The 15476-nt window shown below is 35.7% G+C and overlaps 1 protein-coding gene across 1 annotated transcript in view; it reads left to right on the forward strand.

The window, feature by feature from the left end:
- The first annotated feature begins 1631 nt into the window (after nt 1-1631).
- LOC111867301 (EF-hand domain-containing family member C2-like) overlaps nt 1632-15476 on the forward strand; it is a 23914-nt gene continuing 10069 nt past the window's right edge. The window contains 7 exon segments of the mRNA XM_033752625.1: nt 1632-1742; nt 4375-4557; nt 6292-6666; nt 7678-7929; nt 9578-9716; nt 11919-12093; nt 13295-13437. Of these exon segments, the coding sequence (XP_033608516.1) occupies nt 1632-1742; nt 4375-4557; nt 6292-6666; nt 7678-7929; nt 9578-9716; nt 11919-12093; nt 13295-13437 (1378 nt within the window).

Genomic DNA, 15476 nt, shown 5'->3' on the forward strand with positions numbered 1-15476 from the left:
ACATATTGCAATTGTGATATGGTGTCATGCTGCCCAGAAGTGCAATAAGCTAGTGCTTTCGCTCCACTGCACTGTATCGATTCCACGATATCTACTCCTGGTCTCTGAGGCAATGTTTTCCGCTCGGGGAGTAGCTCTGAACGGCCCCACAGCAAAGGTATAGCTTCGCATGCCCCACAGCAGCGTTTGCCTTTCCGCGCGGCTAAAGTTACCAGGCAGTAACAGTAAGTAAGTTCATATGTTATATAAGTATTTCTAGCAGCCAAACATCTCTGCCATCTGTTATTATGAAAGTAGTAAACTAATAAATGTTACCATGCATAGGTCGTTTCTTATTAATTAAAAAAATTATAAGACAATTGAACTGTGAGTTATTTGAGCAGTTCAGAATGGTTTGAAGAATTTTAAATTTATTTTGACATTTACATGCTACTTCTAGGAGACATGATTTTCAGTAGCCTGATATACTGTAGGAAATATTTATTGCAGTACTTTCCTCCTTTCTATTTTCAGGGTGTGTTCATACTGTCATGTTCAGAAGCTTGCTGAAGTTTTTCATGATATTTGATAACCTGTTATGTCTTTGTACTTCAGTTGATGTTTCTTTGATTTTATTGACTGTTTATGAAGTAGCAGGTGCGTTCTTATTGGATTGCACTGTTGAAATTTCCAGCGTACATCATATGGATTTTGACATGCTAAATTAAAAAGAAATGAAATTATGTCTTCAGTATTTATGGGTAGATATGGGCACTTGTCATATCTAAACACATGGACCTCTTGAAATTTAATCAAAAGAAACATAATTATGAATTTCGATGTTTTCCTGGAGTTGAAAGTTTCACACATTAATACTAAAATCCTAGGCAGCTAGTGGAGATTTTTTGATGATACGATGATCTCAGTTCAACTTTGTAACATTTTTGATCTGAACATTCAAATCAAGGACATGAGAAGGGGCAGATGAGTGTCATGCATTTTGTCAGTGATATCAACTAAATTGGATGAGAGTTATACAACTCAGGGGATCATAGTTTTGAATTTGGCAGAAAATTTTATTCACATTTCAAAAACTTACAAGTCTGAATTTTGTTTTTAGAAGCTGAGAATGCAGTAGTCTTATTCCAGTTAGTGAAATATGTATTCAGAAACATTTCTTTACACTGGATGAAAAATGTCACATTTGTCAAATATCTCACTTTCCTACATATGAAAGAAATTAAAATTATAACAAAAAAAATCTGTAAAACCATGACATTTTGCTTTCTTGTATCCTCTTAAACTAGGCTGGAAGTCACTGCCTAAAGATCTGGCATGTCCAAGTACTTCAGACCTAAAATATCAGGCATCCTATCATTTGTAAGCTGAAAGTTTAATTCATAAATTGGAGTCTCTAAATTAGTAAGTGAAGGAAAATTAAATTGTTTAAAATGTTAAGTCTCTAAAATACAAATTATTAAAGTGACATCATTTCCTACTGCTGCTGTAGAAATGGTTTAGGAATCATTGAAAATGTCACCTTAATATTTTGAAGAAAAATGAAATATTACTATATATGAGTGTTTTTGGTATTAATTTGGGAAAGAAGAGTATCCATGGAGTCATTTTTTCCACTAGTTATATGACTCATTATGGCAGTACTTTCTGGGAGTCTTGAAGTTGCCATGGCAACCAAACAGTGCATGTTTCTTGGTGATACCTCAGTAGAATTCCATGAGATGGAAATGTATGGATTTGTTTTTGTATGTTAATTGTGTGTTATTTGTAATATTTTGTTCTTTATATGAAGAGAATGCTTCAAAATGTTCATTTGCCACTTCTGCCAGGGACTTCAGTCAAGACAACTGTAAGTTACTATGCATTTAATATATATATTTTATATATAGATTAGAGTAGGCTACCCTAATATTGACTAATGGTGATAACTTAATGTACTAGGAGACTTACAGGGTCTTATTTATTCAAGATTCTTGTTTTGAAGCCTGTGAGTTGAAAAATGGCAGTGCATACAGTCTTTAGTTTATATTAGCATGGACTGCAGAGAGAAATGTGAAAGGTGAAACGGTGACTGCAGAATTATTAATACAGTGAAATGCATGTTTTACTCCCCTCATATTGATTATTTGCTATTGTCCTAGAAGGTAAAGGAACCAGAGTATGAGGCTGGCCATTGACCTCCATCTAGTACTGTTTTTAATATATGGAGCTTTATTTCCATCGCTCCACATGTCTGCTTGATATGGTTCTTAAATGCAAGGACTTTGTGTACAATCTTAATTTTTGTTAGCAACTATTTCTATTAAAAGTAATATCAATTTGTGTTGTGGACTGAGTTAGTTGTACCTAAAGCATATTACTACATATTAATTTTTGCCTGAGTTAAAATTACTTTATTATATTTTTCTGTGTTTGCTCCACCTTGAACACCACTTTTAATGAAATACCTGAGATAATCATTCATAAGACATTCAACATATATGTTTTTTATCAAGTAACAAGATATCTTACATTTATACACAAGACAGTACTACCCAGATTTTAAAAAAAGGTCACATAAATCCACTAAAATTAAATTATTATTATTATTATATAATCATAAAGTCATAAATGGGGTCGCAATCACAACCCATGTCCTCATTGACCTAGATGAAAACAGAGTTTTTCAAAGAGCATGCCATTTAAAATATTTATACCCAGTGATGTAAATTATGGTTATATCATTTATGATCACATTTTAATTTAAATAAATTTATTATATAGGACAGTAGAATTACTCATTGCTTGAACTTGTCAGGTCATAAATGCCAATTATAATGTTAGAGGACGGAACTTTTAGCTCATTTTGCCCTTGATTCTGCTTTTCACTTTTGATCTGGAAAGCTACTTTCTTAGAAATAATTCTTTGCAGGTGTGTGAGTATGGGTATGTACTTGAGTGTGCATGTGTGTGAAAGAAATACAGTTGTAGCGGTGTGTAAAGTTTGGTTAAATTGAAGAGTACATTGCTGTGGGTTGTAATACCATGCACTTTGTTGAAATTTGAGCATACTGTCAATGGACTGATACTGAAATGCATGGTGTTACAACCCAGAATAATGCATTCTTTACAGTCCCCAGTATTGAACCTCAAATCCAACATCTGGATAAATCGATCTGAGAAAGTTAAGTACACTACACTGCATGCCAGTGAAACGTTCCAGTCTTAAGAAGGATTAGTAGAAGGACTGTGCTGAATGGAATGAATCCACTCCTTATTCTGAGATTGTTAACTACAGGGAAGGGGCCTATATCATTCTGTTGTTTCCATGCAGGAACCCGAGTTCACTATGGTTCTTGGTCTTGGAAATTTCTTCCATCCTCAGTCACCACCAGTTTTCTTGATGGTCATATATATAACTTCATTGTAAGTTCTAACATGAGTATAAACTCCACAAATCTTGTTTTATTGAAACAAAAGAACAGGAACCCTAACTAAGTTTTAAAAATATATAACAAGAACAGGAACCCTAACTAAGTTTTAAAAATATATAACACACCTACTGGAGCTGGGATAGCGCAGTTGGTATGGCGACTGCCTAGGGGCTGGACAACTGAGAGGTTGGAGTGTGAGTCCAAGTAGGGTCAAGAATTGTCTGTTCTCCACTGTCATCCAGACTGGCTCTGGGGCCCACCCAGCCTGCAATCAGATGGATATGGGGGGTAAAGCAGCCGGAGAGTGAAGCTGACCACTCAAACTAGTGCCAAGGTCAAGAAAATCTGGATCTGTACATGCATTCCCCCATACGCCTTCATGGCATAGTGCTTAATTAGGTAAGCACAGGGACAACTTTACCTTTGTAACACACCTATTTTTAAACAAATCATAATGGATTTGTGACCAGAACAGATATGGTGCTTGAGTTCTAAGTTGCCGATACATGTGCTAGATTATCATTTCATAGAAGAGGTTGAAGAAGGGGATGTCATTGACTTGCACCTTGAAATTCTCTTCAAAAGCTGAGTCACAGGTGACTAGACATGCGTTTAGTCCCTCACGTTTGGATTTACTGTTTTCGTTTTACCTTTAAATGAATTTTGTTTGTTTAGAATATTCCTTTAACGTTTTACATTATACCCAGTCCGTTTTTCCTTGATAAAGATGTTTTCATTGCAGTAATCCATAGCTGTGCAGGCAGGAATTATGCTTCTTGTGAAGCTTTTCTTTTCAGACTATTGTTTGTAATATTTTCATGCATAAATAATTATACAGCTTCCAAATGTGAAAACATAAATTTGAACACTGGGAAGATAAACTGGTCTGCTTCTTAAGAGTAATTAGCTGTATATTGTTAATTGATTTAATAACTTCAGATAAATATTATTTTTTCAGATTGGACAAACAAAATTTCACAAATCACAACATTTTGAATGTATTAATAATATGCCTGTTCTATCAGAGAAAATTAAACCTGGCATTGGAGGTGTGCCCCTGCCCTACACAAAACCAAAGAAGTTTCCTTCCATGTTAGCAAGAGGAGAAGTCACTGAGCTTCCAGCGTGGATTGCATTTGATAAACAGGTTTGTGTTGATAACATTGACACTTTTTTATGCATGTGATATGACAAAATAACTGTATATGATGTAACTTCAGCTGTTTGTTATGGCCACATTGTATGTTGAATCTGTTCCAACATTTCAGCATACATTGCAGCTGTCTTCTTGATTAAGTCTGAAAATGGCTTGTGAAAGGTTAACTGAAGTTATGGATTAGAGGGGTTACAGTTGCTAGACTATTTCTGGGATGTACACAAATTGTTTAACCTGCTGAGTTATGAGTTCATTACATCTTGTAAAGAAATTCTGTAAATGATGGGGCAGTACAAAATATATATAAAATGTAAAAAGAAAGTTAATAAACATATGTTCAGGTATATTTTGGAATTATCATGGGGATTCTGATGAAAACAATGAAAAATATTGCATAGGATAGCCAATACCATCCAATATTCAAATGAAACGTACTCAAAGACACTGATTTAAGCTCCTTGTTAAGTTCCGTCTCCCTATTTAAAAAACCAAGATCAGGTAATACTGGAATTTTAACCATGTTATTTAGTGACGTGTTCCACTTTGCACTATATTCTTTTTTGAATGTCAGCATAAACATGTCTTATTGTTGTTGATTGTATGTTGAGCTCCTATGCACCAGAATTAATAATTTCTTACGGTGCCATTTCCTATCACTTCTCTACATTCATCAGAATTTATAGAATATCTTGCATCCCAGTCAACAATTTTAATGCAGTGAACTCTAGATAGAAGGATAATATTAAAATTTATCTTATAACTAATACTGAATTGGCTTAATGATAGGCTTCTGTGATGACATGTTGAAACTTCAGGATCCATAACAGTAGGGAATAACCTGAACCGCTCAAGAAGGCCCATGTATCATAGAGTTTAATTAGTCAGTTAGTGCATTGTTATTGTTTTCCATTCGTTCCTGCAACTGTTATCCAGATGACTGTGAATGTAGCACATTCTATACACTTTGGAATGAATTTTACCGTGTTTTCTTGTATTCAGAACTTTCTCAAGTGATACATTGTATCAGAAATTAATTTATTTTCATAATGATAGTAAAAGTTGCCCCTGTGCTTAGCTAATTAAGCAATACACCATGATGACATATGGGGAAGTTGATGTATAGAACCACATTTTCTTGACCTTGTCTCTAGTTGGAGGTGAGTGGTCAGCTTCACGCCACTGCCGCTTTACCCCTGGGGAAAGCGTGCCCGGTACCTGTTGGATAGGAGGTTGGGTAGACCCCATAGCTGGTCTGGACAAGATGGAGAAATGAAAATTCTTTCCCCCACTGGGACTCGAACTCTGACCCCTTGGTCATCAACCCATAGCCAGTTGCTATCCCAGGATAGTGTAGGTGGTTAAGGCACTATGCTACAAGCCGGTATGTCACAGCTTCAAGCCCCAATGAGGTGGATTTTTTTTTTTTTTCCAATTTACTTAATCCTTCCAGCTGCACTATGGCCCTGTGGTCAACTCAGCCTCTAACAGAAATGAGTACCAGGAATCTTTTGGGAGGGTAAAGGGTGGCCAGCGCATAAGTCTGACAACCTTACTGCCATCTATGAGCTGATCTTATAGAGGAAATGTGGGAGCATCGACATCTCACAACCCTATGGGCCTGCACGTCCTGTTACAGGGATAGCTTCATAATGATAGTACTTAAGGAAAGCATATGTATGTTTGATTTGATTGTATGCATGGGACTAATTTTTCCCCACAATGTAGGTGTTGTGTTTTGAAGGTTTCTTCCAAGAAACATCCCAAGAAAGGCTGGATTATCCTTATTATATTCGAAAAGTGAAGATTTTCTTCTTTATGGAAGATGGAACAATTCAAATTGTGGAACCCACAGTCAACAATAGTGGTATTCCTCAAGGAACATTAATCAGCCGTCAGAAGATTCCATTTCCCACTCCATGGAATGAAGACTTCTATGACATTCTTGACTTCAACATTGGAAAAGAAGTCGAGCTATATGGACGAGTATATAAGATCACAAACTGTGATAGATTTACCAGAGCTTTCCTTAATAGAACTGGAATTCATGTACCTGACCCCATTAATATCCCACCTGATCCTTATATGGTACAGCAAGAAAAGGTGAGTTTATTGCCCCAGTAGGTATTGATACAGTTTTGGCTGATTCTGAAATAAGATTTGTTCTTTAAAGTCTGAAGTCACCATAGTTCCAAAGGGAACCCTGTCAGCAAGCTGCATGTGTCTGTCCTTCCCCCATTTAAAATTCAGACTTCTACATGTATATTAGAGACATTAATTACCAGATTTTTTAGAAATATAGTACATTCATAATACCATTGGAAAGAAACTCTTCAGTATCCTTTTTATTAACTCCCTGTTGTCAACTGTAGATTTATGATTTGCCTTGCAAATGTCTGGGATCACCATTTGAAGAGGGTTCCTGAAGTTCTGTTGTTAACCCTTTCGCTGCATATCATTTTCTTGCTAATTCATAAAATAATGCAATTTGAAGACAAAGTATGAAAAAATGCCACAACCCACTGAATGAAATCAAGCGAGGCAGCAAAAGGAGATGATTTCTTAACGAGGGCTAAAGGCACATGTCACAGTGCACAGTAAGGGATTCGTGTTCAATTTCAGTTGAATATCATAGCAGTAGGGTTAAGTTGTACAAACTTGATTTCAATATATCAGAAGTGGCTTGGACTTTAGAAGCTTATGACTATATTTCTGTGTTTCCAAAATAACAGAGCTACATAATAATTCCTAAGTGCCAAAGAACTGAATGTACAGCTGTAAGTAGAACTATTTATTAATATTCAAACAGTTTGTTTCAGTCTTTGCTTATTATGTATTCCATATTATAATTTATATGTTGAAAGATAAAAGAAGAATGTTTGAGCTAATGCTGCAAAGTACTGTTTGGTATTCCTTAGTATTTGTGCTAATAATTTTCATTTTTGTAAATCTTTGTATGTTTCTTTTGTTTGGTTTTTAGAGGTATTGTATTTCTGTTAATTTTTGGGTGCTTATATGTATGAGGTCTAAACCTTCAGCAGTACTACAGTGGTGAATTAAGTGTCATGTAATTTCAAACACATTGCAATGTTACTCATTTTACTTTTCCATCAGCTGTCTGAGGGAATGGCACCAAAGAAGCCTAACAGAACCTTTAACAAGTTGGGTCAGTTTCTTGATTTTGATCGTAAAGTGCTGAGATTCTATGGCTACTGGGATGATCGTGAGAGTCTGCATGGAGTGTTACATGATCTTGAAATATATTATTACTTGGCTGATGATACTATTGAGATTAAGGAGATTATTCCACCAAATTCTGGTCATGACTCGGGCTTCATGTTTTTGAAGAGGTCTAAGCTACCTAAGGTAAAGGCACTAAGGCACTTTGCATGTGAATATTATATTTAATCATGAAAGTTGTAAATATTTTACAGATAAATTATGATAAGGCAACATTATAAGCCTATTGTGTCCAAGAAACAATGGGAACAATAGTGTTTCATATTTCATTTATGTTCATTATGAAATATCCTTTGAAGTTTAACAGGTGAAGAAACACTATTCCTAAATAAATATATGTTGGTAGTAGTAATTCAACATAAAAGTGAGGTATGGTACTAAGCATTTAATAATTATGTAAGTCAGAGGCATAAGGTCTGAAGAGGTGGTAGAGTTACGTGGACACCAGCACTTATGTCTTTGAGATACAAAATTACATCCAGAATTTAATTAGTAATCTTTCAACATCATGACTAATAATGCAGCTCCATGTACAATCTTGTGAGCCAAGTATTGGTTTGTGTGTTTGAATTTCCCGTTAGTGTATTAGTAGAAAATAGAACCCAATAATTTTCTGACAGTAACATGGCAGTCTTGCTCAGTGTTGGATGATGACACAACTTCCAACAAACTTCGCCAAAGCATGCATGTTTATTTCCTAACATTTTTCCCCTCACCCTTGTTCAGTCCCTTCCAGTAAACACACCTTCTGGAGACCCTATTAACAAACATTCCTTTCATTAACACTCTGGTTACANTCGCCCTCATTCAGTCACTTCCAGTAAACACCTTCAGGAGACCCTATTAACAAACATTCCTTTCATTAACACTCTGATTACATAACTTATCCAGTCTTGCCTGAGAGAACTATACAGGTGTTACAATGAAACATGATCAGTTCATAGTATGACATAGAGTTGATCCTGCTACAGATGCTGCCAAAATCAGTATGTAATTATATGTTTATAGTGTTTATGAAGTTCTCTAATATTCCTAATTTGTTAATTTTAATAGCATTGCAAATAGTCATAGTAGCTAAGTATATAAAAGGATGCTGTTTTGTAAGAATACCAAAGTAGCAGGTGTGATAAATGAGCTGAGAACATCCCAGCTAAAGAACAGAAGCAGAAACAGAAAGAAGTACTTTGTGGGCAGCAAAAATATATGAATTTTTAAACATTTACATACAGTTTAAATTGTATAATAAGTATTGACATTAAAATTACACTGAAGTTGAGATGTAAATGGTAATTTAAACAATATAATAAGTCTTGATATGAAAGTTATACTAAAGTAGGAATGTAAGTGATTGTTATTTTGTATTGGTCTGTGGAATGTAAATGAATTTTAAGTTGAATTCTAATTCAGACTCAGCAGAAGAATATACGAGGGTGAGTCAAATGAAAACTATAAAAAAAAATTTAAATTTAATTTATTGAATGAAAACGGTACACAACTATATCATTTTTCTACATAGTCTCCATTTCGTTCAATATAGGCCCTCCAGTGTTTACAAAGTGTATTGATTCCTCTAGAAAAAAAATCTTGTGGTTGTCTGCACAACCACTCATGCACTGCCTGCTGTACCTTTTCATCAGAACGGAACTTCTTTCCTCCCATCGCCTCTTTGAGTGACCCAAACATGTTTTAATCACTTGGGGCTAGGTCTGGTGAGTATGGCAGATGTGGAAGACACTCAGAGTGCAAGTCTTGGATTCTTGCAACTGTTGCACAGGCAATATGGAGCCGAGCATTGTCATGTTGCAAAAGGACACCTCTAGTCAAAAGTCCATGTCACTTTGATCGGACTGCAGGTAGAAGATTATTCTTCAAGAGATCTGAATATGAGGCACTGGTGACAGTGTTCCCCCAAGGCATGTAGTGCTCAAAGAGTACGCCTCGTTTGTCTCAAAAGAGAGTCAGCATAATCTTCCCTGCAGATGGCTGCGTCCAGAACTTCTTGGGTTTGGGTGATGAGGAATGACGCCATTCCTTGGTCATTCTCTTTGTTTCCAGTTGGTGGTAGCGCACCCAATTACAGAACGTTGTTCTTCTTTCGTGCATGTACGTATTGGAGCAGCCATCTTCAAACCGGCAACGTGATGGCGTTCTGTTTGCCTGCATTATACTGCCTCCTATAGGATACTCTTTATAGCATTGGTAACATGTCTACCAACTTATAGGACAGTGGTGCGATATTTAGAATTTTTATCTCAGTTTTACAGTTTTCATTTGACTCACATACATATTACATCAGTAGTTCTATGGAAAGAAAGACTGTTATCTCCTGAAAGTGTCTAAGCTCTGATTTATTTTATCACATTATAGTCTGCAATCACATTGAATAAAATTATAATTAAATTAAATGGAGCATTGGTGGAATGATAATCAGCATGCCAACATTGAAATTNGCGCACCCAATTACAGAACGTTGTTCTTCTTTCGTGCATGTACGTATTGGAGCAGCCATCTTCAAACCGGCAACGTGATGGCGTTCTGTTTGCCTGCATTATACTGCCTCCTATAGGATACTCTTTATAGCATTGGTAACATGTATGCCAACTTATAGGACAGTGGTGCGATATTTAGAATTTTTATCTCAGTTTTACAGTTTTCATTTGACTCACATACATATTACATCAGTAGTTCTATGGAAAGAAAGACTGTTATCTCCTGAAAGTGTCTAAGCTCTGATTTATTTTATCACATTATAGTCTGCAGTCACAGTAAATAAAATTATCATTAAATTCCCACACCAAGAAAGCGTTGATTTGGTCAAGATATATTAAACATTTGTATTTTTACTCTTGTGTGTTCATGTGCATGTGAAGCGACTCCAGATTCTGTTTCCTACAAGTCCTGATAAATAGAAACAAAGAATCTTATCTCTCTAGATATGCACAATAAGGTAAACTAATGTAATGACATTCCATAAACAAATTAACATTTATTAATGCAACACCTCCAATTGTATTTGCACTGGAAAGCATAAAATTTCTATAATAAAAATTTACCCAGAAGGCTTCCAGCAAAATAAAAACTGAAAGAAATTATTCCCACTCAGTTACTTCTGCTGAAACCTGTTTTAACAAGTAGAACATGGCTACAGGCTGTGACATAAATAGAAGATGGAGGTAATATTAATGCTGGTAACTTAGTAAAGCGCATCTTTAGAGAAAGAAGGTGGAAATAACATAGACTTAACATTTCATTTATCTCATTGCTAGAATTAAGGGCCCATCATAAATTTATGAATCCTTGGCATTGTAATTACAGGACTAATCCCTTAATGGAGAGATATATAATCCACTTGGTTCATCATTACAAATCTTAAAATTTTGCCTAGAGAAAATATTTGTTAGTTCAGGTTTTCAGAATAAACAGTGATAATTTGCCTGAATGTCATTAGCTGAATTTACTTCATAGTAGATATGCAGCGTGCTTTCTTGAAGGTAAGAACCAAAATTTTAGATATTCAGATCAGCTTTGTCCTTTAAAGGGTTTATTTTTTTAATATTGGGGTGGAGTAAGACAAGAGCCCTTCAGCACTATAGCTGCAAATGAATCTTTTATACCAACCTTTGGTAATAGATGAGAGAATGGAGCATTGGTGGAATGATAATCAGCATGCCAACATTGAAATTCTCTGAGAAAATCCAGCCCCAGTGCCACTTTTTCCATTGACCCTAAATACAACATGGACTACACTGGAATTGGACCTGGGCCTCTGCTGTGAAAAGCCAGTGACTAACTGTCTGAGCTCCCCTTTAAAGGTGAATAAATTACAAGGAGGTACTTCAGATGTTGTATAATGGAGGTTATTTTTTGACTTAAAAAAGTGCATGTTACAAGGATGTTGTAGCATCAGACATTTTCTGTGTGGTGCAACATACACAATACCAGCTGACACAGCTCACTTGAAATGTGTCACTATAACATCAGCCACCCAACTAAGATCCCCCAGTTCCTGAAGACAACTTTGCTGTTTATTATCACTTTCATTCCTTACAAGTTATTGACATTCAATTTTAGACTGCAAGTAACAAGCTGTTCATTTTTTGCAATATTCACTGCAGATGATTTCACACCACATGAACATCTAAGACCAGATAATGGAGTTGTGATAAAACAAGAACCACATCCATTGCCTCCATACAATGGCTATGGCACATATGAAGATTCAGCAGCCAACTGCAGAAATATACCAGTTCCACCACATTGAGACTTCAATAAGTTTTTTAGCAAAGACAGGTATTCTTGTGTAGTTCGATACACGTACTTCTTAAGGAGAACTAAAACCATTTACATCAGTTGTTCTCAAGCTGCCAGTACACAGTACTGATCAAGTATATGGTTATGACACCCATACTGCCGATAAATATTCAGGTGCTGTTTGTGACCGTACTCGTTTCTGTTACAAGATATATGACTGTAATCAGTCCACACTATAAAAATAGAGGATTCTTTGGAGCCTGATCAGTAATATTCCTAGTTGTATGTACTCTGTTAGATGTAGGCTTCACCATTTCTTACTGAACTGGTTGGTCTGATGGTAACTCTGTAGAGTTGTATTTTGGGTGTACCCAGTTCAGATTTCACCCAGGACACCAGCAGTCATGACAGGTTTTCATAATTCCCCTCAGTCCCTCCAGGCAAATTCTGGGATGCTACTTTGATTAGGCTATGATCTCTCCCTTCCAAATCCTTTCCAATTCATCAGTCATCCTACCAGTCAATGCTGTATGGTCTAGCTAATGAAACTGTCGTAAAATGATCCACAAAAAAAGGATGTGTTATTTTATTCTCTCATTAATATCATGATGCTCACAATTTGTATTTTACACTATTTTCAAGGTAAAATACGTGCATAGTGACCACTGGAATATCATGCTGGAGGTGGGAGAATGGTGTATAAATGGTCAAAAATCATGTAGAATAGTTTGAGCTGGCTTCGTGTGGAGTCCAGTAGTGAACCCTTTTGTATTGCTCTAAATTTATGGGTTACAAAGGGAAAGTTAACCAATATTAGGATTGAACTGATATTTAAAGCCACATTTCACACGTTTCTCTGTTCATATTATTCTCTGCAGGAAGTAGCTGGAAAGAGTGGACTTAGTTTCCATGGTAATTACAAGGACTGGTAATCAACCTTTATGACTTGCCATCTACACTGCTATATTTTCCATTTATAAATTTGCACCAAGTGTAACATGAGTGTGTTTTATTTTTGTTCCTCTGAAACATCGGTTAACACAATATCTACACAGTGCCAAATCCCATAAGACTGCTTTCTTCATAGTCACCACCATGAAAACCTTAAAATCTTACATATTTTTGTTTTGTTAGATTGTTTAGTACACTGTAGTTTGATTCAGAAGTTATAATGGAAGCCATAGGGATATGCATCATCCTTGAAGACCCTAAGTTAAAGGGCTCGTACATTATATTACAGGCAAGGTTTAACTAGCCACACTCTACGATTCAGAGCTGAATTGGTCTCCAAAATTCCAGCAGATAAGGATCGTCAGTTTGTCATCAGTTATTATCTTTCTGATGACACCATTTCTGTATATGAAAATGCATTACACAATTCAGGTAATAAAATATATGTTGGTGTGTTCTGTTTTCCATGAACAAGCATCATCTTCAAATTTAATTTTAATAAACTGAATATCAATTAGTTTGGAAGGTTTTCCTTCTTTTGATTTTGCTTTATTATCTTTCTTCTGAAGAAGAAAGTGTTTTTTTAATATAGAAAACCTATTTTATCAAGTGTCCTAAACTCTGGTCCTGTTATTGAATAAAGTCAGCGTAATAGATCTACACAAAATATTAAGTCAGTTTCGTCCTGGTTTAGTTTGAGTTATCATAAGGGCCAGAATTAACCTTATATGTGACTTTTGAGTGTATATATATATTTCGTGATGAAACTGAATATATGGCACTTTTTTCACATGAATTTTACCATGTGTAAGTTTCATTCACTTGAAATCGTTTTAAAGCTTGTTCTACTGATCTGAGTACATTTTCCTGAGAGCAAAATATTTTGAATGAATTTATAGGTATTAAGATTATAAGAAGGCACACAGATTTTGAAAAAAAAAAAAAAAAAGTCACTGTTCAAGCTCTTATATCACCTTGTCATTTAGCTGACATTGCTTGATTAACAACAGTTCATGGTCCTCTGGTCCTGCATGTATCAGATGTCATGTGTAAATCAAATGTACTTTTTTAATACTGTGTGTAAGATTATAATTGCCCATTGTTGTCTGCACCATCATCATGTTCACAGATTAGGCCCAACAGGCTCTTCTGCCCTCACTTAAATCTATTCTAACCCATCAGTATGTTATTGGCCTTCCAGAATTTATTTAGAAACTCTGGGATCCAGTTTTCTTCCATTCTTTTGTTCCAACGTGTTATTTCAGTATTCAGAAATATAACTCCTTTTTATTATCTTCATGCTTTCTTTAAACTCAAAGTGTGTCTTCTGCAAAAATGTGCATTTCATTAATTTCAGCTCTTATTTTCTTGTTTTAATGTCAAAGTTTCTGCCCCATATGAAATAAATAGGTCTTGATATTGTCTTACATCATTTTATTTAAATATTCGCAGTTTTGTTTGCAAGGCTCCTTTTAGTGTGCAAATGTTTTGAAAATTATAGACCAATATCACTGTTAATAATCTTCTCCAAGATATTTGAAAAAGCGATGTATAACAGGATAAAGCAGCACTTACATACAAATAATCTAATTTCATCTGCTCAGTTTGGATTTAGAGAAAATAGAAGTACAGAAGCCGGTCACGGTAGCTGAGCGGTCTAAGGCATGCACTGTTTTCGCTCGCTTGGAAGCCGGGATCGTGGGTTCGAATCCCACACAGGGCATGGATGTTTGTGTGCGTTTTTCTGTGTTTGTCTACAGGTAGAGGCCTTGCAATGAGCTGATCACTCGCCAAAGGAGTCCTACCGTATGTGTAAGATCTAGAAAAACCGAAGTGAAAACGGAGTTCATGGAGGTAGGCATAGGCCCACTGGGGCTGTAGTGCTAAGGAAAAAAGGAGAGAGAGGAAAAAAAAGAAGTACGGAAACTGCAATCTGTGCCGTAACTAATCACATATTAGAAACTTTGGAACAGTGCTGTCATTCATTAGGAATTTTCTGTGATTTGACAAAGGCATTTGATTGTGTGGTTCACGATATCCTTTTGAGCAAGTTGGCAGCATATGGACTTGGTGGTAAAACTTTAACGTGGTTGAAGTCATATTTGGGAAATAGAAGGCAAAGAGTGGAATTATATACTAATGGGAATGAAAAATGTTGTTCAGGATGGGAGATTGTTGAATATGGAGTGCCGCAGGGCTCGATTTTGGGTCCCTTGCTGTTTCTTTTATATATCAATGACCTGTCATCAGCATTAAATACTGATAATACGTTATTGTTGTATGCAGACGATACACGCATATTAGTATCAGGCATTCTTGATGAAATCCAATAAAGGTCTAACATTGTGTTGAATTCTTTAAGCCATTGGTTTGCATGTAATGACCTGTCTCTAAATCTGAAAAAGACTAAAGTGTTAAAATTTGATACAATTAATCGGGATAATATGTCTATACATTTAAAGTTTAATGAT

This window comes from Cryptotermes secundus, unplaced genomic scaffold (assembly GCF_002891405.2).
Source record: "Cryptotermes secundus unplaced genomic scaffold, Csec_1.0 scaffold1715, whole genome shotgun sequence".
Taxonomy (NCBI): domain Eukaryota; kingdom Metazoa; phylum Arthropoda; class Insecta; order Blattodea; family Kalotermitidae; genus Cryptotermes; species Cryptotermes secundus.